Raw genomic sequence first — 25,055 nt, forward strand, 5'->3', positions numbered from 1 at the left:
CAGAGGCAATGCCAAAGGGACAGCTGTACAGTGGGTCCTTTCATGAGAGATTCCAGAGGGCCTCACTCAGGGCAGGGGAGACGGGAGACAAGCCCTCCCCTCCCCCCTCCCCCTCCCCGCCCCATGGATGGTCATTCGGATAGTTTGCATGATAGCTCTAGGGTTTCTTTCCTTTCCTTAATCCTCCAGCAGATTAGGAAACTTGAAGACAGTAGAGGCTGAGGCTCCTGGGAGGAGTTCCCTGAAGCCAAGGTGGGCAGGCTGTGATGGCCCATGGCTTGAAATTCTTCCTCCAGGCCCATGGCCTGAGGACAGATGGGCAGGTAATCCCTTCCTAGTTGTAGTTTTCCTAGGTGTCAGAGATCTGACACTGGGGTGGGGTGGGGGAGATGAGCTGAGGCCATCTGGGCTGTGAGCCGCCTCAGATCTTGGGGCTCATCCAGCCCATTGTTCTCTGGTCCTATCCCTACCTCTTGCTTAGGTGAGCCTGCCAGAAACCAGCTAGGATTGGCAGCCACCTGGGGTGTTCCCGTTCCTGTGGGTCCAGCTGGGAAAGGCTGGCTCCTACTACGACTCAAAGGAAGGCTTTGGTCATCAGAACCAGAGCCCTCTGCTCTACAGACACATTTGATAAAGTCTGTCATAGCTTCAACTTCCAGAGGGGAGGAAGTACTGCTGGGTAGGCAGGGCACCTCTGGGTGGGTGAGGGACATGCGTATGGTTACTTAAGTTCTGTGCCAGCTGCTTCCCAGACTCATCTTTACCACAGGGATGAGGGGTGAAGGTATTGGCTGAGTCACTGCTGACTATGACTTTTGGTCCAGATAGCAGGTCCAACCAAGACACATCCTTGACCATGACGTCTTTGGTTCCAAATGGCCTGGGCTGGCATCCAGGGTAATGCTCAGTGTGAGGGAAAAGAGGGCAGCAAAGTTGTACCCCATTTCCATCTTACAGAGTCTCCATTTTAGTGCAGATGGGCCCTAAGGTTCTGGGGTTACAGCTACAAAACCCCTATGTACCCTCAATTCAGAGTAATTCTGAGCCTAAGAGAACAGAGCTAGTATCATAGGCTCATGTAATGTCTATTGTCTTAAAATTCTGAAATTTTAGCCATGCATAGTAATTCATACCCAGCTACTCCGGATGGTGGGGCACTAGGAGTTCGAGGCCATCCTGGAAATATACAGAGAGACAAACCATACAACTTAATATTTGGAACAAGGCTCCACGTCATCAGTGCTGAGCCTAGAGTGTATGTTGCCGGTCTTGTTGGAGTAGGGGTGGACTGTGATGGGATTTGAGTTCTCCCATCCCTGTGTCCCTTCCAGCACTGATCTATCAGTTGCTCAGTGCAGCCTTGACACTACCTTCCTGGGGCCTCCCTCCTACCTGCATTCCAGAGAGCTCTGGAATACCCCACAAGTTCTTTCAGAATCAGTTTTTTGTTTTGCAAGTCCTGGGGCTTGAACTCAGGGCCTGGGGACTGTCCCTGAGCTTTTTTTGCTCAAGGTTAGTACTCTACCACTTGAGCCACAGCACCACCCTGGCTTTTTCTATGTATGTGGTACTGGGGAATCGAACCAGGGCTTCATGCATGTGAGGCGAGCACTCTACCACTAAGCCACATTCCCAGCCCTCCGAACCAGTTCTAGCTGCCACAGCTCTAGAGAGGTCTGTCCAACTCCCTACACTCCCCAGCCTTCCGGTCTCTGAGGTGACCAAGGCTGGGTCTGCCCTAGGGGAGGAGACATCCAGCAAGCCTGTGGATAGAAACCCTTTGTATAGAAGACCCCAGGCACCCTCCTGAGGATAAACAAAGAAGCAAAGACCACTGTTCCATCTTTATTAGAAAAGAAACAAACAAACAAAAAGGTGTGACACAAGCTGGCCCTAGGTGGTCCCTCCACTGGGACTCAGGCAGAGCTCAACTTATTCTGGCACCAAACTGTGGACATGGTATGGGCTGGGCTGGAATGGGCACATTTACAAAGTCAACATTTCATCAAAAGGATGTCAGCCCTGCTGTACAGACCACATCCCCGTCCTCACAGGGCTACGCTGGGCCCTCCTCCTCTGGACTCCAACACTGTGAAGTGAGGACTGGGCAGGCCTGGGAGCTGAACTGGAAATGATAGCCCATGTGAGCCTCTGGTCTTGCCTAGGCTCTGGGCTGATGGAGCATTCCAGGCCTGGTTGGTCCCTCAGGGTGTGGTGGTAGCTCCCTCAGATGTCCATGTAGTCGTCGTCATCATCCGTCTCACTCTCGAGGGAGGACTCCTGACTGGATGTCTCTAGGACCTCCAAGGCAGGCTGACACAGGCTCTCCTTCCTCACATTGGCAGCCGACTGGGCAGACAGGATTGCCGACTGCAGACAGGGAGGGCAATGGTCAGGGGCTCCTGGTCCTGCTCCAGGCTTCTTGATTTATTTATTTATTTTTGGTTAGTAATGGGCCTTGAACTCAGGGCCTGGGCACTGTCCCTGAGCTTTTTCTGCTCAAGACAAGTGCTCTACCACTTGGAGCCACAATACCACTTCCAGTTTTCTGGTGGTTAATTGGAGATAAGTCTCAAAGACTGTCCTGCCCAGGCTGACTTCAAACTGGGATCCTCAGATCTCAGCCTCCTAAATTGCTAGGATTATAGGCATGAGCCACTGGCTGCTTCTTGACTTTTTAACCCAACCTCCCAACCAGTCTGCCTAGTAATCTAAGGCCCCCAATAATCTAGGCCCTTCCCCTAGGTGCTCCCAAGACTGGAGCCCCCAGCCCAGGCTCCTTGGGCAGTACCCATGGTCACCTTTAGCTTCTGCTTGGTCTCCTCTGAGATGCTGCCTTTCGGGGAGAGTAGCGTCGGAGTGGGTGGCGTGACTGTGATCTCAGGAGGGAACTTGGTGGTAGCCGAGGGGATCACCAGTTTGGGCATGTTGGGCAGGAGGCGGGACTTGACCCGGCTGGGCTCAGCCTTGCCGGTGTGGCCCTCAGGTGGCTGGGCAGTCCCACTGCTGAAGACCTTGGAGCTGGCAGCTGTGGGGGAAGACTTTGGAGTTTGAGTTTTGTGCCTACTGCTCCCTGCTTTGGACCCCTGTTCCCTCTGAAGGATAGTCACTGAACTGGACAGAGGAACACTTCCATGTGGATGCCTTTTCTCTGCCGGCTGGACCTAGCCTGCATGCTCATCTCGTTCATGGTCCCCCTCCCCCCATGATGATTTAGTGCACTGCCAGACCTCCTAGGCCCCCATCCTGGGCAATGGCTCAGCTCAGGCCTACAGAGACTGAGCTCTGGCTCTGGATTGTGGGGTCTTGGGGCTGTGTCCCCAACTCAAGGGCACTGTGGACTCTGAGAGCCAGGTTAGGCACAGGTTAGGCTTCCTTAAGCCTTCTTGGGGATTCTGTGAGCTTCCTCCGGCATTGTGCTTCCACAAATTACTGTATACCTCAAACTGTTCCAGAAATTCCATACTCTAGGGAGGATCCTGAGGCCTAGCGCTGGTTACTGAGTCAGACATTGTGTCTCAAATTTTCTCTCATACTCCTGGGCAAGTGAGAGGCTACATTTGCTGGGAGCCTAAGAGAAACTAGGATGGCTACAAGCTGCAGCTCTGGGGCCTGGCAGCCTCCAGGGAACTGCACAAGCTGAGAGCAACCGGGATGTCCTGGCACAGCTCCACATTCCTCTGCAGCCCAATGGCTTTAAAAGGAATGGGGCTTACTCAGAGTCCAAGCCTAGTCTCTGAGGGCTGGCGCCAGGTCTTGCCGTCCTGAGAGGTCTGCACACAGCCCAGCAAGGAGGAGTTCCCAAGGGGTTTGGCTAGGGTTGCTGGTGGGAATAGGCCAGAGTCTGGGGCTGGGCTCCATCTCAACTGCCTGTGAGGATGCATCAGTGACAGAACAGCTCTTCCCGATCTCATCTACAGTGGGGCAATAGCCATGAGAAAGATGCCTACCCCTTTTAGGATCGCTCTGTGATGCTAGGGGCTGAATTAGAGGCTCTGGGGGGCCGATAATGGTTCACATGACTCTTGTCTAAACTTCCTTGCATGCCCCACACACCCCTATCTTTTCTCTCCATCTCACCTCCCCTGGGCCTCCTCTGGACCCACCCTCCGTGGTAGCCCTTCCCTAGAGAGGGCCCCTCAGGCTGCCAACTATGAGAACCGGGCTGGGCTGCTCCTCAGGGCCTTACTTTGGCTGCAGGGCAGCTCAGTGCCTGTCTGGTGGGCAGGCTTCACCAGCCACGAGTGTGGATCCACAGGAGGACCAGTGGAGATCATCTTCACCTGTTGACCACGCCGTGGTTCCAAGGGTGGGCAGCTGGAGCCCTCTGCCACTGTTGCCAACTCCTCTCCTTCTGTGGGGACAAAGGCCAGCTGCAAGTGACATGCTCATCCTATGGGGGCAGGGCACCCTCCTGGCCACCTATGTATCTGTGCCAAGCCCTGGGACCCAGGCCATTCTCTAGGCTCCCTGGCGGGATAACAAGGACAATGGGGATCTGGCTTAGGTGCTCTCTCCACCAAGTGGCCTGGGGACTAGCTGTGCTCTCCTGGACAACTGTGTGGAGGGGCTGGGCTGATATTTTCAGGAGGTGAATCTCCCCCACCCTAGACACTGTGGGAGACACATCTGACATTACACAGCCCCTGGACCTGGGCAGGATATCTCACTGGCTGCCAGAGAAGTAGGCTTGTGTGTGGGAGGTGTGTTCTTTCCCTCTGGCTTATGTGAGGGGCAATTAGAATGGGGTCAGGACCAGAATTGAAGTCATCCAGTTTTAGGCCAATGTGGATAGAGCACATGATGGAACTATGTCCTCCTGCTGTGCCCAAACACTCCTGGCTCAAGGCAGGGGCCAAGAGTAGGCCTTAGAACCTGACAGGTCTGAGGGGGTGATGGCTATACCTATGGCTACCTGCCCAATAGAGATGGCAGCTCCTCTCCTTGGCCACCAGGAGGAAAAGTTCTGGGACAAAGACAGGCTACAGGAATGGGTCTTTGGGCCACACCCTGCCCTGGTTTCCACAGAGCTTCAGGGACTGAAGGTTTTTGTTTTTAGATGTTGTCCAGGCCGGCCCCCAACTTCTGACTCAGCCTCCTGAGTAGTTGGGACCACCACACCAAGCTTGGAGAAGGGGTCTGCTCTTCAGTGGGGAGGTGAATTATTGCTGACAGGAATTCACAGGACTGAATGGAGAGAGGCAGGGCCAGGCACATGCTGGGTAGAGGCTAAGGTTCTCAGGATGGGTGAAGGTTGCCCTCCAGGTATCAGGGGAGGTTGCTTCTCAATCCCAAGAGTGGTGCTAGGTGTCTTGTCTTTTCTAGGCTTTCCTTCTTGGAAAGCGGTACTGTTCCTAGCTGGAGGAAAAGTTGTGGGCTATGTTCAGTTGAGACTTAAGACATATGGGAAGGAGCCAGGTACAGATGGTTCATGTCTGTAATCTTAGTTACTCAGGAGGCAGAGATCTGAGGATCACAGTTCAAAGCCAGCTTGGCAAGAAAGTCTATGAGACTCTTATCTCCAATTAACAATTCAGAAAAAGCCAGAAGCAGTGCTGTGACTCAAGTGGTAGAGTGCGCTAGCCTTTAGCAGAAGCAGCTCAGGGACAGCACCCATGCTCTGACTTCAAGCTCAAGGACTGGTACACACACACACACACACACACACACACACACACCCAAACAAACACACACACACACACACACACAAACAAAAATAACTAAGTACATGGGAAGGTGTTCCCTGGGCTAGGCAGTGCCTCCCCTCACCAGAGTGCCCTGGGCTATCCTACCATATAGCCACGGGAACCACTGAAGCCACCCTCAGCTGAGAAGGGCTGTCTAGGAGCTCCCCCAGCCGCAGGTCCTAGCAGGAAAGCAGGTGGTCAAGTGGCGATCCTGTGCCAATGGGACAACCCCTTTGTTCCTCAGGGCAGACCCATGGCCTGGTGTCAAATCTGGGCTGGTTGTCCTTAGGTTCATGCCTAGCTCAGACTTTCCCTAGGACTGAGGTTTGTAATCTAGACTCAATCTTGCTTGCAGAGGCCCCTTACTACATCCTAGAAGGGCCTAGGACCTCGGGGAATGAGACTCCTTCATTTGGGTGGGACTACTCCCAGCAGCCAGAGAACCAGTTCTCAGTATGTGCACAACTCTAGGTCCTGGCCTGGGACAAGATATCCATCAAACATGAAGCCATGTTAGTCATTGCCTAGAGGAAACTCCACAGCACAGAAACAGACATGAGCCCTGAGTTCTGGTGGAGGCTGAGCTCACAGGAGAGCACCTGTCTATGGGGCCATAGCCTGGATGGCCTGTGTGGGTGTGAGCTCCTCACTGGGGCCTCAGGATGCTTGTTGCTCAGGCCATAGTGGCAGGACAAGGTAGGTTTCCTTTCTGTTGACTGTCTCCTGGAGGAGGGAGGACAGCCTGCCTGGGGATAGCAGGCCCCTGGGCTGCCTTTGCAGCTGTCCACTTAGCTTGCTCACTTCAGGAGGGGATCAGGGGAAATACATCCTCCAGTCTGCTCTCCCAGGGAGCTCAGGCCTCGCTCAGCGTCCACTCCACAAACCTGCACTGTCCTCCAAGCTTTGGTTCCAGACTTGCATACTTGCTCGTCCTCTCTAGTCCTTGGTTGTTCTTACAAGCATCACCATAACCAGCAGTCTCTGGCCATACCACCACACGACTGTGTCATGCCGGGAGAACCTAGAGCCTGTGGAGGGTCACCTTCTTTCCCCCAGGGCTTTCTTTGTTCCAGAGGTTTAGATGTGGGCTCTTGGGAACATACCTGTACCTGACGCCAACCCAGAAAGTTCCGAGAACAGCTAGGGACACTCACCACAGAGGGGTCAAACAAAACCCACCTTTTTATGGCTTCTACAGCAGCCCTGAAGTGGGCAGACGTGGGAGTAGAGAGGTGAGCTGGTCAGGCAGCCCCTCTCTCAGGTCTACATATGCACACACTCAGTGGGGCTTGAGCTTCATCCTGGCAAAAGGCCACTTAATCTAATTTCTGGGAAAGGAATATACACTCGAAAAGATACTCTTCTTCTGACCTAAAAATTAAGGAAGATGTAAATTCCTAACAGCCAGTGGAGATCTGAGGCTGCCCATCACTCTACTGAATAAAACTATAAAAGAGACAAATCAGGTGCCAATGGCTCACACCTATAATCCTAGCTATTCAGGAGGCTGAGATCTGAGGATCACAGTTTGAAGCTATACTGGGCAAAGAAATCCATGAGACTCTTATCTCCAATTAACTACTCAAAAGCCAGAAGTAGAGCTGTAGCACGACAGCCTTAAGCAAAAAAGCTTATTGTCCTTTGGATAAAATGCCCAGGTCCTGAGCTCAAGCCCCAGTACCAGAACAAGCTGGGTGTGTGTATGTGGGGAGAAGACTGCAAGCTACAACTATCTACCTCAGCAAGTGCTGCTAGATTTCCACCCTCAGATACTACAAGATAATGGGAGACCAGGGAAGTCAAAGGACAGGACAGCCCGAGGTAGAAGGACAAGAGATGGGTCTTTGTGGAAATGAGTGAATCACCAACAGCAATTTACTACAGCCACGGGTTCCCCTCACCACTACCACCAGCAAACTCACATCAATTCTTTTTCTTTTGGTTGTGGGGCTTGAACTCAGAGCCTGAGTGCTGTCCCACAGCTTTTCACTCAGGGCGAGTGTTCTACCACTTTGAGCCACAGCGCTACTTCTAGTTTCTGATGGTTAGTTGGAGACAAGTCTCACAGACTTTCCTGCCTGGACTGGTTTTGAACTGTGACCCTGAGATCTCAGCCTCCTGACTGGTTAGGATTATAGGTGTTTGCCACTGGAGCCTGGCTTATAATTTTTTTTCTTCCTTTTTTTTTTTGACATAAGGTCTGGCTGTGCTGAAGTTTACCTCTGACTCCTGATCGTCCTGCCTCCTGAGAGTGAGGATGACAGGCAAGTACCACCATGCCCAGCAAAACCATGCTTACTATTGAGCGCAAGTCCTACAGAGCTACTATCTCCTCCTTATACATTTTAGGCAGGAAACTGAGGCAGAAAAATGTAGAGGGACCACGCAACATAGATGGTCACATCATTTAGAGTTCCCCTTTTATTTTTTCTTTCCTTCTTTTTTCCCCCAATGCACAATGCCAGCCTTTCAATGCTCAATGCTCTTTGTTCTGTGGCTTTCAGAGGCTGCTCTGAGAACAAATGGCCAGTGTGTTTTCTGACAGACTAGTGGGCCCCTACATTTTCATGATCCTTAGGAAACGAGACAGCATGGATGAAAAGACCAGCACTTGACAGTGAGCTGTGGGAAAGGCTTGAAAGGTGAGACTCCCAACCTTGGCCTCCTCTCAGGCAGTATAGCCCATGGGGTAGAATACGCACCCGGGGCTCTTTCTCTGCCTTTCTGTCAGGCACTGCTGCCAGAGGTAGCTGTCTCATTGTTCAGATGGCTTGGAAAATGACATAGCCATGGTCCCATGGCTGAAAGCAGAAGCCCTAGATATGTTACTCAACCACAGGACCTAGGACTGAAAGGTTGGGTGATTCTACCGGGATGACCCTGGTGTGGGCAGGTGGGTACTCAGCTGTGGGCCAACACAGGGCCTGTGCAAGTGCATAGACTGGGTCCCTGAAACAGTGGGAGAAGGATGGGAGGGATTGAAATGAAGTGTCAAGGAGGCTGGCCCATCCCTGGGTGGACCCTGGTGACCCTAGGCACCCACTGGCCAGGCTAGTCTCTTGGAAACCTACCAGCTGAAGAGGTGAGCTGGTTAGGGAACATGCCTGTTCTTTTTTCGTGTCTTTGGTCCTGTCTGGGGCCACCGATGCTGACAGAGGCTGCAGAATAGGCCAGGAGTGGCCTGCTCCCAGGGGATCACTCAGGCTGGGAATGTCCTCACTGCCCACCTTGTTCATACTCCACACAGGAAGCAGTCTTTTCTGTCAGCTGATAGTGGGGACCTGAGTCTGGCTGTGGCACTGGACATGTGTACTTACATGACCAGGCTGACTGGCACAACACTCACCTGGGGTCAGAGACGCCACGCTGAGGGTGGCCTCCGGCCTGTGTGGCCGGGGGATCCCGGAGTCCTTGGACAGGTCTGGAGTAGAGGCGGACATTACAGGTAGACAGCTGACAACAGCTGTAGTAGCAGCAGCCACTGCACCACGAGGCTTGACGTGGCTGTCAGTGGGACGCTGGACAGCATCGACCAGCACAGGGTCAGGTGCGGTAGAGACCACCGCTGTAGGAAAGAAGTTTTCTCGACTGTCCTTAGGGTGCTTTGGGGTAGTGGGGGTGTCCCCTGAAGCCTGTAAGAACAAAAAACGCAAAGAGGGTTGGCTGGCAGCCCTGAGCACACACTGCCCTGTCCCACCCCAGCCCGATACAGTCCTCTGTGGAGTACAAGTGATCTGGACCTGGGATGCCAACAGAGCCCTATGGCATCTGAGCCCCATGATATACTGGTTACACAGAGGATCCTCTGGCACAGTACTATTGGCGCTGTTGTACAGGTGGGGACCCAGCACTGGCTGGTGCTGGTGAGGACTAAGTGAGGACCTCCTGTGGGCCCTCCCCACTCATTCTCTAGGGGCCTCTGCTGGGAGAAGCATGTCTGCCCTTAAGTCTGGGGCTGTACCTGGGAACTGCAGGAATGGGTAATCCTGGGATGGACTTTCCAAAGGCCACTTGTGGAAGGGTCCCACACCTGAGCTCAGGACTGCAACTGGCTACGAACCCCATGAGCGGGACCCTTTCCGGTCATCTTTCACAGTCCATTCTGCTATGACACTCTTCCAGGGTTCTCTTCCCAGGGCCACTGCCACTCCCCCAAAGCCTGGCACTCCTTGGACAAGTGTGAAAAGCCACAGCATCCTGGTAGCATGCTTCAAATGAAATGTTTTGGGGTACACTGAGGCAGCATCTCATGTCAGAGATGAGCCCCCAGCAATCTAGCCCCTCCCCAGCAATAAGCCCAATACACTGTCTTGAGTTGCCCACTCCAGGGTAGCAGGGCCTTCCACCCTGCCCCGAGAATCATATACCTGCTAATGGGCACCCCAGTGCTTGGGGAACAGTTTGCTTCCACAGATGACTGTGGCTTCTGATATGTTTTGATTGGAATGCCCTATCCACGGTTCTATATGGCAGAAGACAGGCTCTGTGGACTGTACCGTGTGGTGGGTGTCTGGGATAAGCCCCAGGACTGTGCGACGGGCTATAGTTTGGAAGGAGGCCAGGGCAGGCTGTTGGCCTAGGAGCCTGCAGTGGGCCCTGGAGGCCTGAAATAATGGCAGCAGTGGTATTGCTGTCTGAATTCCTGGTGGCAGATATACTGGGGAGAGTCAAGAATTGTGTCCCTGTCCCTTACTCAAGAGTGGGCCCCTATGGTGTTTAGACCACCCTACAGGGCTGTGCAAGGGCTTCCATCGCACCTTTGACATACTGAGAACAAAATGGACACTCCTTAGAAGTGGGAGCGGCAGGCTCCACTTTCCTGGTATTGGTCAAGGCACTCCCTACTGTGAATGGTGCCCCAACAGCCTAAGGTTTAGTCACTTCCTGGTCCTCTCCCTTTGGTCCATGCTAACCACAGGAACTATCCTCAAGGCAAATTTGCTTTCAGCCTACAGCTAGGGCCTAGGTAATAGGCAGGCCCTGAACGACTGGCTCCAGCTTACCTGTCTCTGGGCAGCAGCCCCAAGGTGGACTTGACAAAACTTCACAGCCTGCTCCAGCGCAGCTTCCTCATCCACCTGAATAAGGAAATGCTCAAAATCAGAAGACCTGGGTCATGATGCTTGGCTTCCAGTCATTTTTGTTAGGCAGCACAGACCAGCCTTTGAGGGTATGGGCAGGGGGTGGGGAGAACTCTATTCAGTGCAAACTTTCCTCACTGCTGACCAAATCCAGAGCTCCCAAGTCTGTCTTCCAGGTGAAGGTTCTGGCTGAGGGTCCATGTACCAGCTACTGGTATCAGGACTTAGGGGCAGCCATCCTTCCGGCCACACTAAGTTTCTTCCTTTTTTCTGTCTGGCCACACCATTTGTTCATTCGTTCTATTATTTCTTTCTTCTTTATTTTGCCAGTCCTAGGGCTTGACCTCAGGGCCTGAGCACTGTTCCTGGCTTCTTTTTGCTCAAGGCTAGCACTCTACCTCTTGTGCCACTTCTGGCTTTTTCTGTTTATGTGGTGCTTGTTGCAGGGAATACAGCTGACTCCATCTTGATTAGGGAAAAATGGTAGCAATTGTTAAAATGAAGTTAAATATTAGGTCAACCTGACCCCAAAATTCTGCTTCTGTAAATGGCTTGCTTGTTTGTTGCTTGCTCTACCCCCTGTGTCCACCCCCTACCCCCTACATCTGTACTATGCTTTTACTTCGATAAATCCCAGCTCAAGGACTGTTAGGGGTCGTAGTTTCAGCTCCCGAGTCTGTGCTGCATTCCTAGCCAGGCAGTTTGCTTTTTACTTCCCCAATAAATCCATCTTTGTTTGAGACTATCTCTGTGTGGTGGACTCTGGAGGGACGTGGGTTTGAGTCTCACTTGGGGTACCTCCCCAGGACCTCATAACAGTGCTGAGGAATTGAACCCAGGGCTTCATGCATGCTAGGCAAGCACTCTACCACTAAGCCACATTCCCAGCCCACTAAGTTACTTTCTGTAGCCATTTACTTTTGTTCATAAGAGCTAAGGCTGGCAAGGAAATTCAGACCAGACCAAGCTTCCAATTTGCCTGAAAACTGGGTGTGGTGATGTACATCCATAATCCTAGCACTCAGGAAGTAGAAACATGAAAATAGAAAGTTCCAGGCCAGTCTGGGTTATGTAGTTGTTTTTTGAGATCATTTCTTAAAACCAAACAAAACATTTAGTTGAAGCCCAGTTGCTTCTAGGTGTGGCTTCTGACAGGCAGACTTCTGAGCTTTTTGCTCACTTGAGGGGCAGGATAGAGGGCTATGATCCAAGTATGAGAGGCCTTTCGGATGTCCAGGTCTGAATGGTGGGACAAGTCTGATAGTGATAGCTTTGGGCCATGCTAGACATGTTCCAGAGCCCAAGAGCCCACAGCACAGGAAGTTCAGTCCATGACTCAGGAGGTAAAGGGGTCACTCTGGACAAGCAGTGGGCAGGGATTGAGGAGATGGCCGTATATGGCCATCAAGGCAGGGGAGAAGGCAACACAGGGAAAGGCCAGCCTCACTACCAGTAAGGAAAACAGTAGCACCTGGACTGTCTCCCAAGCAATTAGCAACAAAAGCAAATGGAAGTTAGTACTTGATATTTAGGACAAACTGCTTACTAGGGATGGTTACCTATTTACACCAGTTAGTGATATTCTGGGTATTCTTCATATAGGAATAATTTTAAGAGGAGAACAATGTGTGTGTCTATACATTACAAGACAACAACAACAAAGCAACAGAAAGAACAGGGTGACAGCTTCTTTAGGCCACAATGGTTAGCCTCTCCCCAGCCCTGTCTTTTAGGCAGGTTACAGTAACCACCTTCAGATGACAGTGCCCCACATGCATCCAGATGACCTCGAAGCAGTGGGACGAGGACAGGACCTGTAATGCAGTTCGTTTTCCTTAAAGTGAAAGTCACATGTTTTAAAGCTCCTTGTCTTGCTTTCTCATTTCAGAAAGCCTCAAAAGCAAAAAAAACCCCTAAAGTGTACAGAGGGGATGTGGTGGGCATGGTGACTGAGACCCACTCCAGGGGCAGGCCCAAGCACATCTGGACACTCTGGAATGAGCCTCCTAGAGAAGAGAAAGCCACAGACACAGTGGAGTTTGCAGACGCCGAGTCTGTGGACAGGTGTAGCCCTGGAGGGCATACCTTTGCTTACCTACCTGTTTGATGAGCATGTAGGTCTCTGACATGATCCTCTCGATTCGGCCTAGGTCGTAGGCCACACCCTTCTGGCCCTGCTGCCACACTCGATAGGCATCCAGCAGGAGGGTCTTGCCTGACTCTGTGTCCTCCAGAAGCTTCCTCTTACGGCTGGGTCGTGGGGGTGTCTCTTCGAGGTGGCTACATGCTCTGGCTCCCGTGGCAGTAGTGGGGGCAGTGTTGGGGGTGGGGGTTGGGGGGCCTGGGGTGAGTGGAGTAGGCTGCTGCCGGGCACTGATACTCAGTTCCTCCAGAGAGAGCTCAGCAGGTCGACTCTCTGAGCCTCGGTCCCTCAGGGGATGGCCCGGCAGCAGGGACAAAGGCCGTTCCAAGTCTATGCGGCAAATGGTGGCCTCACCTGTGTCCATGGGCTCAGTGGACCCCATTCGTTGACTCTCTCTGTCCTTCTGCTCCCCACCCTGGCCTCCACTGTTTCCTGCATCCATGGCCATAGGCTGGTGACTGAGAGCGCTCGCTGTGCCCCCTGGCTCAGGCTCTGGCCCTGAGCCATCAGTCAGAGGGGACTTCTTGGGGTGAGGAAGTTTCTCTTGGTCATCCTCAGGACTGCTCTTGTGTGAGATATCAGTGGTCATTTTGGCTCTGGAAAGGCCAGAAGCCTTGGGCCCTGGGCGTTCTGACCCCTGCAAAGAAACCAGAGAGAAGACTTTAGGGTCTTTCCACTGCATAAACGCACCTCTGGGGCTCCACCCAATAGCAGTCTTAGCTATGGACATCTGTTCTACTAATGGGCCAGGGCTTGGCCTCAGTCATCAGAGGAAGAAGCTGGATCCCGAGACTCTAGTGCCCCACAACAATGGAAGTTAGAAGGGCCAATGGGACCCTTATTTGCTGCCTGTGTGACAAGCCTGGCTCTAGTTGGGATGTGACCACCTGGGTCTCCTGTGGAGTGGTGATGTAAGCCCCGGGGGGTTGTAAAGGGCTTGAGGCCATTGCTGGGTGTGGTAATTGCACAGCCAGGTCTTTTTGGCCTTGTGCATGAGGTCCTAGGGAGAGGTGAGTGCTGAGCAGCTGCATCAAGCCCTAGCCACCCTACCGGACATGGGCTCTAGGGATGGCAAACGGGCCTCCCAGCAGTCCCACTCACTGAGGGGGTCCTGCAGTCCCTGGGTCTCTGGAGTTGGCTCCAGTGCAGTGGGGTCCTGCTGCACTTGCCTGGAGGATGGGAGACACACATAACGTGCCCACAAGCCTTGCTCAGCCACCTGGGTGGTCGTCATTACTCTCTCTGACCATCAAGTATGTTGGGGTCTCACTAACTGCTGGAGTATTCATTGTTCCAGCTGACTTTGCTGGGCAAGAAGGAGGGGTCAGGATGGGTGCTGCTTCCCCTGTGGGGACAGAGGAACCTGACTAAAATGCAAGTGGTAGTACCAAGAGCACTGACTGGGGTATGCGTGCTTAAAGCACATTTTATGGACCATGGAGAGGGGCAGTGGACAACATACCTCTGTGAGTTCACTCAGTGTGTCCTCTAGCACCTTCACAGTAAGGATGAAGGCCCGCTGTGCCAAGACCTGGCGGTCAGCATCTCGCAGATATTTCCTATGATCACCCAGAGGTAGCCAGAAGGAATGAGAATGTCAGACACCACAACACTGCTGGGTGGCATCCCGGGACCCCATCCCTACCCTGAGAACGTGTGTATCCCGTGTCCAATCTACTTTTTGAAGTCTGCTTCTCTGAAGGTCTCTGCTGCATCCCACTTTCCTCAGGTCTCTGAGATGGCTCCCCCTGGCTGCACTGAGACCTCTGGTCTAGCTGTGAGCAGGAGGGCCACAGAGGGCTGGCCCTGCCTGCTGCTCAGGGGTGGGAGAGTGAGGGAGGCCTGTATTCCTGAGCTTGTGGCATGCCACCGAATATGCCGTAGTGAACAAAGCCAGAACACGAGGCAGTGCCGAAATAAGAGGGTAGTGATCCAGCCTGAGGCTTCACAGCTTTGCATCTCCAGGAACCCTTCACCCCTGCATGTAGCAGATGTGCCCTACCCCGCTAGCAAAGGGATTCCTGGTTCCTGTTGAGGCCCAGGCATCATTGCTGCCCACCTAGTCATTACTAGCCTTTGCCTCAGGTGCTACAAATTTTCCTCACCACCTGATAGCATCTCTGAGAGGTCCAGGACAGGGGAAGGAGAAGGGGAAGGCTAAGTTGTCCATGGTCTCAATGTGGAAACCACTTTGTTGATCCCAGGGTGCTTGAAGGCAGGAGTGGTGCCTGAAACAGGGAGGTTGCTGAGGGGAGACTGGTGGCTGGGGCTTCCAGACCAATGGGCTCAGGACCAAACTGAAGCAGTGGAGACACAGTCCTGGTGGATGGCCTGGTGATGGCAGCAGAACCACGTGCAAGGTTATACATGTGGGTGGCCTACTCACTTGCCCTGGTCTGGGGTCCGCTGCAGCATAGAGGACACCTTCAGCAGAGTGCTGTGGTCCCGGAGCTGGGCCAGCACCTTGAGCAGAAGCACGATGGAGCGGTTCATGTGCCAGGCGAAGCTGCCTGGCCGGTCAATCTCATCCACGGGGATCCGCCAGATGCCCTGTGGGATAGGTACAACAGGGTGTGGCTAGAGTGTTAGGGACATCCTGCCTAGCATCCTCTAGAATATGCTAGAGGCATACTACCCAACGGGGGACTTCTTGGTCCCCTATAGGGGAAGAGATGCATGACTGCCTCAATCTATTCTCTCCTTACTCATGGTGGCAGATGAGACACATGTGGTTCTGGCTGTATTGTGTGTTTGCTGCACCTATGCCCTACAATGGCACTCAGGTGCAGAGCATGCCACTCTGCACAGGTGCCAACTGAACCATGTGCCCAACTCTCAGAGGCAAAACTGTTGAGTGAAAAGGAGGCCATGGCGGGCTGGGGATATAGCCTAGTGGCAAGAGTGCCTGCCTCGGATACACGAGGCCCTAGGTTCGATTCCCCAGCACCACATATACAGAAAACGGCCAGAAGCGGCGCTGTGGCTCAAGTGGCGGAGTGCTAGCCTTGAGCGGGAAGAAGCCAGGGACAGTGCTCAGGCCCGGAGTCCAAGGCCCAGGACTGGCCAAAAAAAAAAAAAAAAAAAAGCTCACTTGTCTTCGTGTGTACAGCAGGGGTCAAGTGGTCTAGTGCCAGCTCAGCAAAACAACAACAACAACAAACCAAGTTCAAATCACAGTACCACCAGAAAAAAAACCCCAACAACAAGAATAAAAAAAGATAAAAGAAAAAAGCAGAGAAAAAAGTTATAAAAAAAAAAAAAAAAAAAAAGAAAAGGAGGCCATGGAGATCTCTGGCCTCTGCTGCAGACAGACTCTGGTATGGCCCTGCTCTCATGTACGTCATTGTTGGCTGTCTTAGAAAATCACTCACAGCCCCTAGGATGCCCAAGCCTCTACTACCTCAGTAATAACTGTTTTTGTGTTTTGTTTTTTTCCTGGCAACAACTCCCCTCCTCCTGACCTTGGCCTATGCCTAAATACTGTGGCACCAGGCATCTCCTAATATTATCAGCTCAAGTCTGGTTCTCTACAGCATGGCATCTGACAACTTGGAGCCCCATCAAGGTGTAAGGGGAGGCAGATAGGACATTGGGAAGGAGTAATGAGTGAAGGAATATTAAGAAAGCCTTACTTTGGCACAGTACCTCAAAGGCCTGGAAAGAATCAGCAAGTTTTCACATGGGACCCTGGAACAATTCTTGTCTAGAATGGACTGGTGCTACAAGTGACATGGACCCCTCTTCCTATTCTTGGAGTGGGGTAGGTCCATGTCAGGCTACGACATGGGCTTCTAGAGACCTTGGTTACCAGCCATGGGGCTTCATGTATGTTTAGGTGGTATCCCTTCCAGGCCCTGGTTACCGCTTACTGCCTGCTCTTGGTGTATGAAGAGGCATGAACCCATACTGCTCCAGCAGTCCTGGGGAGGAAGCTAGGGCACCTCTGGCCTCAAGAGTTCAGGCACAGGAGGAGCTTAAACTCCTCTTCTCTGAGCCTGTGCCCTCCACACTGAACCATCAAGCAGACAGGTGAGTAGCCTAGGGACTGTGTGGAGGCCTCACACCACCTTCTGCCCTCAGTGGTGTCCATCAAGAGCAGAGACTAAAGGTATCCATGTGTGAGCTGCTCAGATGTGGGTCTGCAGCAGCTTGCAAAAGCCACCACGTGTGAGGTAGGATGGATGCCCTGAACTATAGTGGCTGCCGTGGGAGTCAAGAGCCCCAAGCCCTGGCATCTTCCTCCTCTGCTCTCCCAGCTGTGGATGGCCTAGGTGTGACTGCAGTGGCCTTTGAAGGTGCTTGTCCCTGCAGCTTGCTAGGCCTATAAGGCCAGATATCAAGAGCTCAAGAGATATGGAGTGGCTCTCTCAGAGTCACACAGCCTCAAGAGCGGGGATTGGCCCTTCACTCACCCATGGCTTTGAGAAAAGGATTCCTATAGGCCTTATCACTAGCTGCAGCAGTCCTCTCCACATAAGACCACATTTTGTGTGAGGTGCAGGTAAGAACGGAGGCTTACAGGTCTCACAAATTAGAGGATACACGGAGGCATATACCCTGTTCCAGACAGTCATCCAAGAGGGTCTGGAATATCCCTGGGTTTTACTGAATCCCCTTCCTATACAGAGCCCCTGATGACTTGTCATGTGGGAGGCTATTCTCCCCTGATCTGGTGTGGCCTGTCTGCCTGCCTATCAGGGGAGGATGAATAAAAGAACTGCATTTGTTCTTCTGAACTGTTTGAGGGTGTGTGTGTGAGGAGAAGCTGACTTTTCTAGTTTTCTCCTGGTAGTATCCCAGAGGCAGAGGGGTAGCCCTGCTCCCTCACATTTCCCTGGGCCTCTGCACTAGTGGGGCTGGGGCACAGGCACTAGCGGGCTTGGGGAGGGGGAGGGGAGGGGGAGGGGGAGGGGAGGGGGAGGGGGAGGAGGAGGAGGAGGAGGAGGAAAATGGGTGCTAGGACCCTCAGATTCTGAAGAGAGTACCTCCAGATTCTTACTTCCAAATTCAAGATGGAAGATACAAGAGGGGTGTGTGTGTGTGTGTGTGTGTGTGTGTGTGTGTGTGTGTGTGTGTGTGTGTGAATGAGCACATGGAGAAGACCTGGAAGACTTACCACACAGCTACCAATATACTACACAGAACTGGGTGAGAGTGGCCTGGTACTCTCAGCCCATTTGGAACTGGGCACTGGCTCACCTTTATCAGTTATGGGCAGGAGCTGACAACAACTTGTTGAAGTTGAGGTAATGCCCCAGAGTCATTCATGCACCTCCTGGAATATCTAGAATGTTTACAGGACTGTTTGCTGGACCATTCCAACCAAGCTGCATGCCCTCCTGCCTTTCCCTGTTCCCAACTGCCAGCCTGTTGACACTGGGCTCCCATTCTTACCCACTAGCTTTTGTACCAAATGCTTGCTGTACTAGAGATTGAAGGAAAGGCTAGGCAACTCAAGCCTTCCTTCTAGGCAAGGACCTGACCCTCTGGTGGCAACAGAAGCATATTTGATATAAGGGGGAAAAGAAACCTACACAAGGAAGAAGTTCTTAAGACACTTGCTTTGTGACAAGGTGGATCTGTCAGCAGTAGAAACCCATGGGGAGCACTTGGATGCTAACAAACTCATATGCCAAGAAACCTGCGTATCACCCATTCTAGCCTACAGTTTGAATCCTTATCTCCCACTTCCTTTAGTAACACAACACCACCTATCTCAGAAAGGACAGAAGACCACAGCAAATCAGACAGTGAGTCCATGGAAAACCAGAAGGGAATGACAGACACCCTAACCAAATGCTCCAAGTCAGCCCCAGAGGCATGAAACGCAGCATTTTATAGTTGCATGGGTTTTGCTTTCATCTTGGTTCAGTTCTTGGCCTTTCCCTGGGAACAGTGGTACTGAAAGATACAATTCTGTGGGCTCTGATTAGTTTGAGTGCCCTTGTTCACTCATTCATGTTTACTCATTTAAATGCCACATCATAGGGCTCCTGAGTTCACCGAGCGCTGAGCACTATTCCCTCCCCTTCTCCTGAAATGGGCTAATTTCCTTCCACTCCCACAGTTGAGCCCTGCTCTGCCCACCCACCAGTCATGGAATTGTAGCAAGCAGGTAAGGCCAGGATCTCTGCCAGGCTTCCCTCTTCTAGCAGAAGTCCTTAGCAACACCACCTCCTCTCCTTAGTGGGGAGCTCTGTATGAATGGAAGGTAAGCCGCCAAGGGCAGGGCTGATTCTTGTGGCCACGAGGCCGGCCATTAGACAGCTGGCCTGAGAGAACAAAGTCAACAGGGTGGAAAGCAAGCCAACAACCCTACTTCACCTGAGCTAGGTAGAGCCAGGCTTCTCTGTATCTGCTGCAGGTGGATGGTCTAGACCTGGGTTATTGTAGAGGAAAAAGAAGGAGCCAAAACAAACCTCCCCCTAACTACTTCTCCCACACCTGACTTTATGCATGGCTATGAAGTCCCAGAGAGAGCCAATATGTTGGTGAGGTGCTGTGGCAGCCTTGTGAAGACAGGCACCCAGCAAGCAAAGATACCTGTTTTTCCATCTTCCTTATCATGGGCCACATGAGAAGAGGCATGAGGCTTGGCCCACTGGCACTACCTTAGAAGGCACAGATGTGGGCCTCAGGGAGGGCGTGGGTGAGGAGCCAGGAGTAAGCAGAAGGGGAGCTAAGTCAAGCCTGATGAGAAGAGTGTGGGCAGCAGTGCCTGGAGGGAGACCTGCTGAGAGCAGATGGAGGGAGGCCAGGACTGGGTGCTGACACTCCCACAGAATCCAAAGGACAGGATGGAGCGAGATCACAGATTTGAGAAAGCCAAGAGCAGAAGCAGGAGCCAGAACAACAGACAGTCCCATGAGGAGAGCCTTCCCCTGGTACTGTCCTCTCCCACCTCTGCAGGCACATACGCTGTCTTCAGATCTGCCCCTACTTCTTTGGGCTGGGCTCCCTGGTAGCCAGTGCAGCTAGAATAATGCTTGTATGGGAGAGCCAAGGGCAGCTGGAGGAGCACACTGGCAGCCTCAGAGCACTTAGAACCATGAGACTGTACTCAAGACTCCTCCTGCGTGCCAAATCCTCATCCCAAGTACTCAGCCCACCCCACCCTCAAGAGCGGTTCTGGGCTCCTCCATGGCAGATGAGGTCACAGAGACAGACTGACTCTAACAACCTAAATATTTTATAAAGTCCCAGACTCTGGGCTGAGGGCTTAATACAAGTTCCTAAACCCTTCCCACAGCCTTTGGTTTCCTCCCACTGCTGTGGAGGCAATGGGGCTTTAGAAACAGCAATCACAGGAGGGCAAGCCTGGGGATCTAGGGAGGGTGAGCACAGTGGCTGTGGGTTGGGGGCCCTCAAATTGTTCCTTCTCAGTTGAAAGCTGGGTAAGTGGAGGTGATGGGGTGCTGTGCTAGCCTGGTGTTAATGCCCAAAATGTACTGTCCAAAATCGGGTGCCAGTGGCTCATACCTGTAATCCTAGCTATTCAGTAGGTTGAGACCTTAAGTTCAAAGCCACCTTGGGCAGAAAAAGTCTTTGAGATTCCATGTCCAACCAACCACAAAATACCAGACTAGAGGTACAGCTTAAGTGATAGAGTACCAGCTGTAATCAAGAAATCCAAGCAAACTGGGTACTGGTGGCTAATGCCTATAATCCTAACTCAGGAGGCTAAGATCTGAGGATCCCAGTTTGAAGCCAGTCTGGACTGAAAAATCCCCTAGACTATTTTCAGTTCGGGAGCTTGAACTCAGGGCCTGGGCGCTGTCCCTAACTTTCTTGCTCAAGGCTAGCGGCTCTACCACTTGGAGCCACAGATCTTCTTCTGGTTTTTGAGTGGTTAATTGAAGTTTACAGTCTCATGAGGACTTTTCTGCCTGCACTGGCTTCAAACCACAATCCTCAGATCTCAGGCTCCTGAGTAGCCAGTAATTACAGGCGTGAGCCCCTGGCATCTGGCTCCCTAGATTCTTATTTCTAACTAACCATCCCAAAGCTGGAAGTAAAGCTTTCACTCAAGTGGTAGAGTGCTAGCTTTGAGCAAAATAGCTAAAGGACGGTGCTCAGGCCCTCAGTTCAAGCTCCAGTACCAACATAACAAGAAGAAAAAAAAAAAAGGCCGAACAAGAGGATAAGGCTCTGAGTGTAAGCCCTGGTGCTGAGGTAGGGGAAGGAAATACTGTCCATTCACAAGGGGACTAGAAAGCATAGGGGCTTCAGAGGGGAGGAATCGAACCTGGTGAGCTGGTGAGGGAGAGTCCACTCACGAGAATCTTGGTGGGTGGTATGGTAACTAGAAAGGCAAGAGATGGAAGTGTCTCCTGCAGTTATGGAACACTATGTAGACAGCTGGCCAAAGCTGTGCTTGGGCTCACAGCTTATCTTATCTCCTGCACACTGTGGCTTATCTCCTGCACACTGTGGCTTGAGACCTAGGCTCTTCTTTTCCCAGATTCCCTGGTCGGCCCACACTAAGAGCCTTGATGTGGACAGGAAGGGCTTGATGCACACTCCTGCATCCCTGTGACCCTGCACCCTAGCTTGGCTGCTAGATGTAGCCTCTTCTCTCACCCCTTAGCCAACACATCCTGGAAGCCTGAGGCCACAGTTTCAAACACTGCTCTGGTTTTCACAGTACACTCCATCTCTCTCCTCTGGGCCACCACTCAGTCCACTTGTGTTTTTTGTTGTTGTTGGTTGGTTGTTGTTTTTTGTTTTTTAAATGGCAGGTTCTCACTATGTAGCCCAGGCTGGCCTCAAGTTTGTAATCCTCCTTCCTCACTCTCCCAAGTGCTAGGGTCGGAGGTATGTACCACCATATCTGGGTCTCACATTACTTCTGACAGGATTGCTCAAGGCTATTCTGGCTAAGGGTGGCAAGCCTCATCTGTTACCTTTACAAATCCCACTTCTCAGTTATAGATCCTCCTACAGCCCCCCTCTTTGTGCCTATAAAGGCACGAAGGTCCCCTGGGAAAACAAGTGCTTCTGGAAATGCCAGAACAGGAAAGGAAGAGGGGCAAAGGCTGTAACCCAGTCAAAGCTGAACTAATTTGGGAAGGGAATAAAAGCACACAGTTACACCCATGGTGGCAGAGATACTCTTAAGTGTATAATCAACCCAGTACTTGTCTCAACCTGCTCAGGTTTCCCAGTGACCCCCCACCCCCACCCCGAAGTGGGACCACCTTGAGTCTCTCCCCATACTCTCACTCCCAAAGAAACAAATTGGCAGTAAAACCTCCTTTTTACATATGTACATTACATACATACACATACATACATACATACATACATACATACATACACACACGGAAGTGGTAACAAACAACCACTTGTTTTGAGTCAGACCTGGAGTCCCACCATAGGACAGGCTTGGACTAGAAGCCCTGCCCATGAACAGGTGGCCAGTGTCTTCCACTAGCACCCTCAGATGCCTCAGTCAAAGTTAAGCACATTCTGTTCTAGTTGTCCCTTGCTGCCATCTTCACAGGACTCAGATGTGGCTCCTTCCCTTAATCTGCCATTTTCAGATCATGCCCAGTGGCATGCTAGGCAAAGAAAGCTCAGGTACAAAGGCAGTACAGAGAGCGGCCTCTTTTCCCAAGTAAAAGTTGTTAAGGAGCCACCTGGGCACCACAGAGAGACAATGAAAAGACAAGGCAATGAACTGCTGATGGGGGGACGTAGGGTGTTCAGCCTGACAAGGAAACAGCTTGCCTATTGGGCAGCTAGCAATGAACTTTCCCCTTCTCCAGCTCACCCAGACTCCTGAGTCTGCATGGGGACTTCTTGGGCCCTGTTCAGCCTATTCAGGTACTGCCCACCTGGCTGCTCCTAGCATGGCCTCAGCAGTTAGTCCTAGTCTTGAACCTTGGGTGGAACACTGGTTATAGCCCTCTAGACTGAGCTGTCCAGAGGTATCCAGGCAGGAGGGGCTGCAATGCCTCTAGCTCACATTAAATCTGAGACATATGACCTGTGAGGAAACTTGAAGTCCCAGATAGTAAAGCTCCTGAGAAAAAGGAAGCCCAAAGACAAGCTAGGACCCAGGAAGATAAAGACTGCAGCCAACTGCCTATGTTGCCTGCAGGCATGTTGCCCAGAAAAGGAATGTTCCAGGTCAAAACCTCAACTCTGGTTTTCAAGTCTCTTTAACCTTGGTGTGAGTCAGTTCCATGAACTCAAGGAGTCTTGCCTATGCTCCCAGAGCCACAACTGGGCTTGTCCTTCCCAAGATGCAGGGAGCCCCAACACCTAATGATTCAGGGTGCAGGAATAGAAGGAAGGCTTGTTTGAGTAACGGGTCCAGAGGACAAGGATTCTGATAAGTGTTCTGGGAAAAGCCAGAAGGAGCTGGAAAACGAGCCTCTGCTGGGCAGGTGGGAAATGGGCAGCTGAGCTGGCCATACAATCAATATAGTATTGATTCTTGCAGAGTGAGTGGGTCCTACCATCCAGGGTATCCTGAAAACAGGGAGCACATAATTTTTATATGAACGTCTAACTTTGTACATAAACCCCCTACCTAAAGCATCTTGTTAAAAACAACCACAGAGTATACTGTCAGCATCTGGATTGAGTCTCCATAAAAATGCTGGGCAGAACATCCTCTTTACAAAGCTCTCTTCCCTGTACTTAGGATCATTTGTGGGAGCCAAGGAAAAGGGCATGACAGTAGGCTGAACTCCTGGAGGTGAGATCTGGATGCCTAAGCTAACACGGTGGGGGATGTCCACAGTAAGATGGGTGATCAAGGCTTCCCAGACAACTAAGCTTCAACAGCCCTGTTCACAGAAAACAGCGCTATGAGTACCCAAGAGAGAGCCGACTCCCTGGCAGAGGGATTCCTGCAGGCCTTTCTGGCATGGAACACAGTAGTGATTCAGTGCTCAGAACAGGCGAGGGCGGGGAGTATGTTGGCATCCCATTCTCAGAAGCAGCAGGCATGGGATATAGGAGCAGGCTGTTGCTAGCTAAGGACCAGCTGGCGAGTGGTGGCTGGAGCTAGACAGCAATGAAGCCTGTCAGCAAGGCTGAAATCAGGGGCCTTTTTATTCTCCTGCCTCCAGAAATACAAAACTTTCTATGGGGACAGGACAGCCTTGGAGACAACCCTACCTCAAGTTGAATCAGGGGCAGCAAGATCAGAAGTAGTTGTGAGGAAACTACCAGAATCCCCTAATCTTAGGGAATCACCTGTTACCTACAAACCCGTACAGCAAACCACTCAAACAGCAAGAGGCTACTGAGAAGGGAGAGGTTGGAGTGTTTGGAGGGATAGCTTCGGTGTAGTCTGTGTGCCTTGGGCCGACTTTATCTCCCAGAGTCCTACCATACTCAGAGGGTGCCCACCCAGCTTCTCCAATACACAATTTCACTTACACCTCTCTGTGGGAGAGGGGATGACTTAGCCAAGCCAAGACTATAGCAGAACTCAGTTTACCAACTCAGTTTACTCCACTCCACTTGCCCTGAAGTTAAGATCAACGACTTGGGTATTAAGTACCCCATGGGTGGTCCTTTCTGGGACCCTCCTTCTCAGGAGTCCTAGAATTTGGGCCCAAATCTATTTCCAGGCAGTTCCTCTATCATTTTAATGTCCAGAGGAGCTGGGGGCTCCCACTCCTCAGGCAGCACTTTGGTTCCAGGTCTAAGTGGGGGAGTGGGAAAAGCAGGCCAGATGGAGAACCCCTGGGGGCAGGAAGTTTTTACAGCGTCTACCTCAAAGCCATCTGGGAAAGCCTCTCAGGCTAAAGGGTTACGCACAAGCCACCAGGGGCGCCGTAGTCCCCGCTCCCAGCTCCCCGCTCCGACCCCGCGCGGCTCTGGTCGTCCAGGCGGGGCTACTAAGGACAAGGGATTCCCTGTGCCATCACAGGTAATGAGTCCTCGAACAACGCATGAAGGGTTTGGGGAAGCCTGCAATTTGCCTGCAGCTGGCGCCTGCCGTTTCCAGCTTCTTCTGCCAAGTGAGACATCGCGCACTAGGTCCCCTCCCCCTCCCGGGAAAAGCAGAGCCCACAAACAACCCAAGTGCGTGGGGAGAGCCCAGTGGCCAACTGCCAGGGGCAAGCCCCGCTCCCACGTGCCAGCTCTGCGTCCTGGACCCCCGCGACCCCTGCCCCCGACCCC

The 25,055-nt window shown here is 52.2% G+C and overlaps 1 protein-coding gene across 3 annotated transcripts in view; it reads right to left on the reverse strand.

Annotated features, from left to right (window-relative positions):
• Positions 1-1,832: 1,832 nt before the first annotated feature.
• Cabin1 (calcineurin binding protein 1) overlaps positions 1,833-25,055 on the reverse strand; it is a 132,877-nt gene continuing 109,654 nt past the window's right edge. For all 3 annotated transcript variants that reach the window (XM_048343547.1, XM_048343548.1, XM_048343546.1), the window contains 8 exons: positions 15,298-15,461; positions 14,374-14,470; positions 12,868-13,548; positions 10,691-10,765; positions 9,034-9,319; positions 4,190-4,354; positions 2,802-3,028; positions 1,833-2,370 (listed from right to left, as the gene is read on the reverse strand). In XM_048343547.1, the coding sequence (XP_048199504.1) occupies positions 2,227-2,370; positions 2,802-3,028; positions 4,190-4,354; positions 9,034-9,319; positions 10,691-10,765; positions 12,868-13,548; positions 14,374-14,470; positions 15,298-15,461 (1,839 nt within the window). In that variant the 3' untranslated portion in view covers positions 1,833-2,226. The remainder of the gene's footprint in view (positions 2,371-2,801; positions 3,029-4,189; positions 4,355-9,033; positions 9,320-10,690; positions 10,766-12,867; positions 13,549-14,373; positions 14,471-15,297; positions 15,462-25,055) is intronic.

Source organism: Perognathus longimembris, chromosome 3 (genome assembly GCF_023159225.1).
Source record: "Perognathus longimembris pacificus isolate PPM17 chromosome 3, ASM2315922v1, whole genome shotgun sequence".
Lineage (NCBI taxonomy): Eukaryota > Metazoa > Chordata > Mammalia > Rodentia > Heteromyidae > Perognathus > Perognathus longimembris.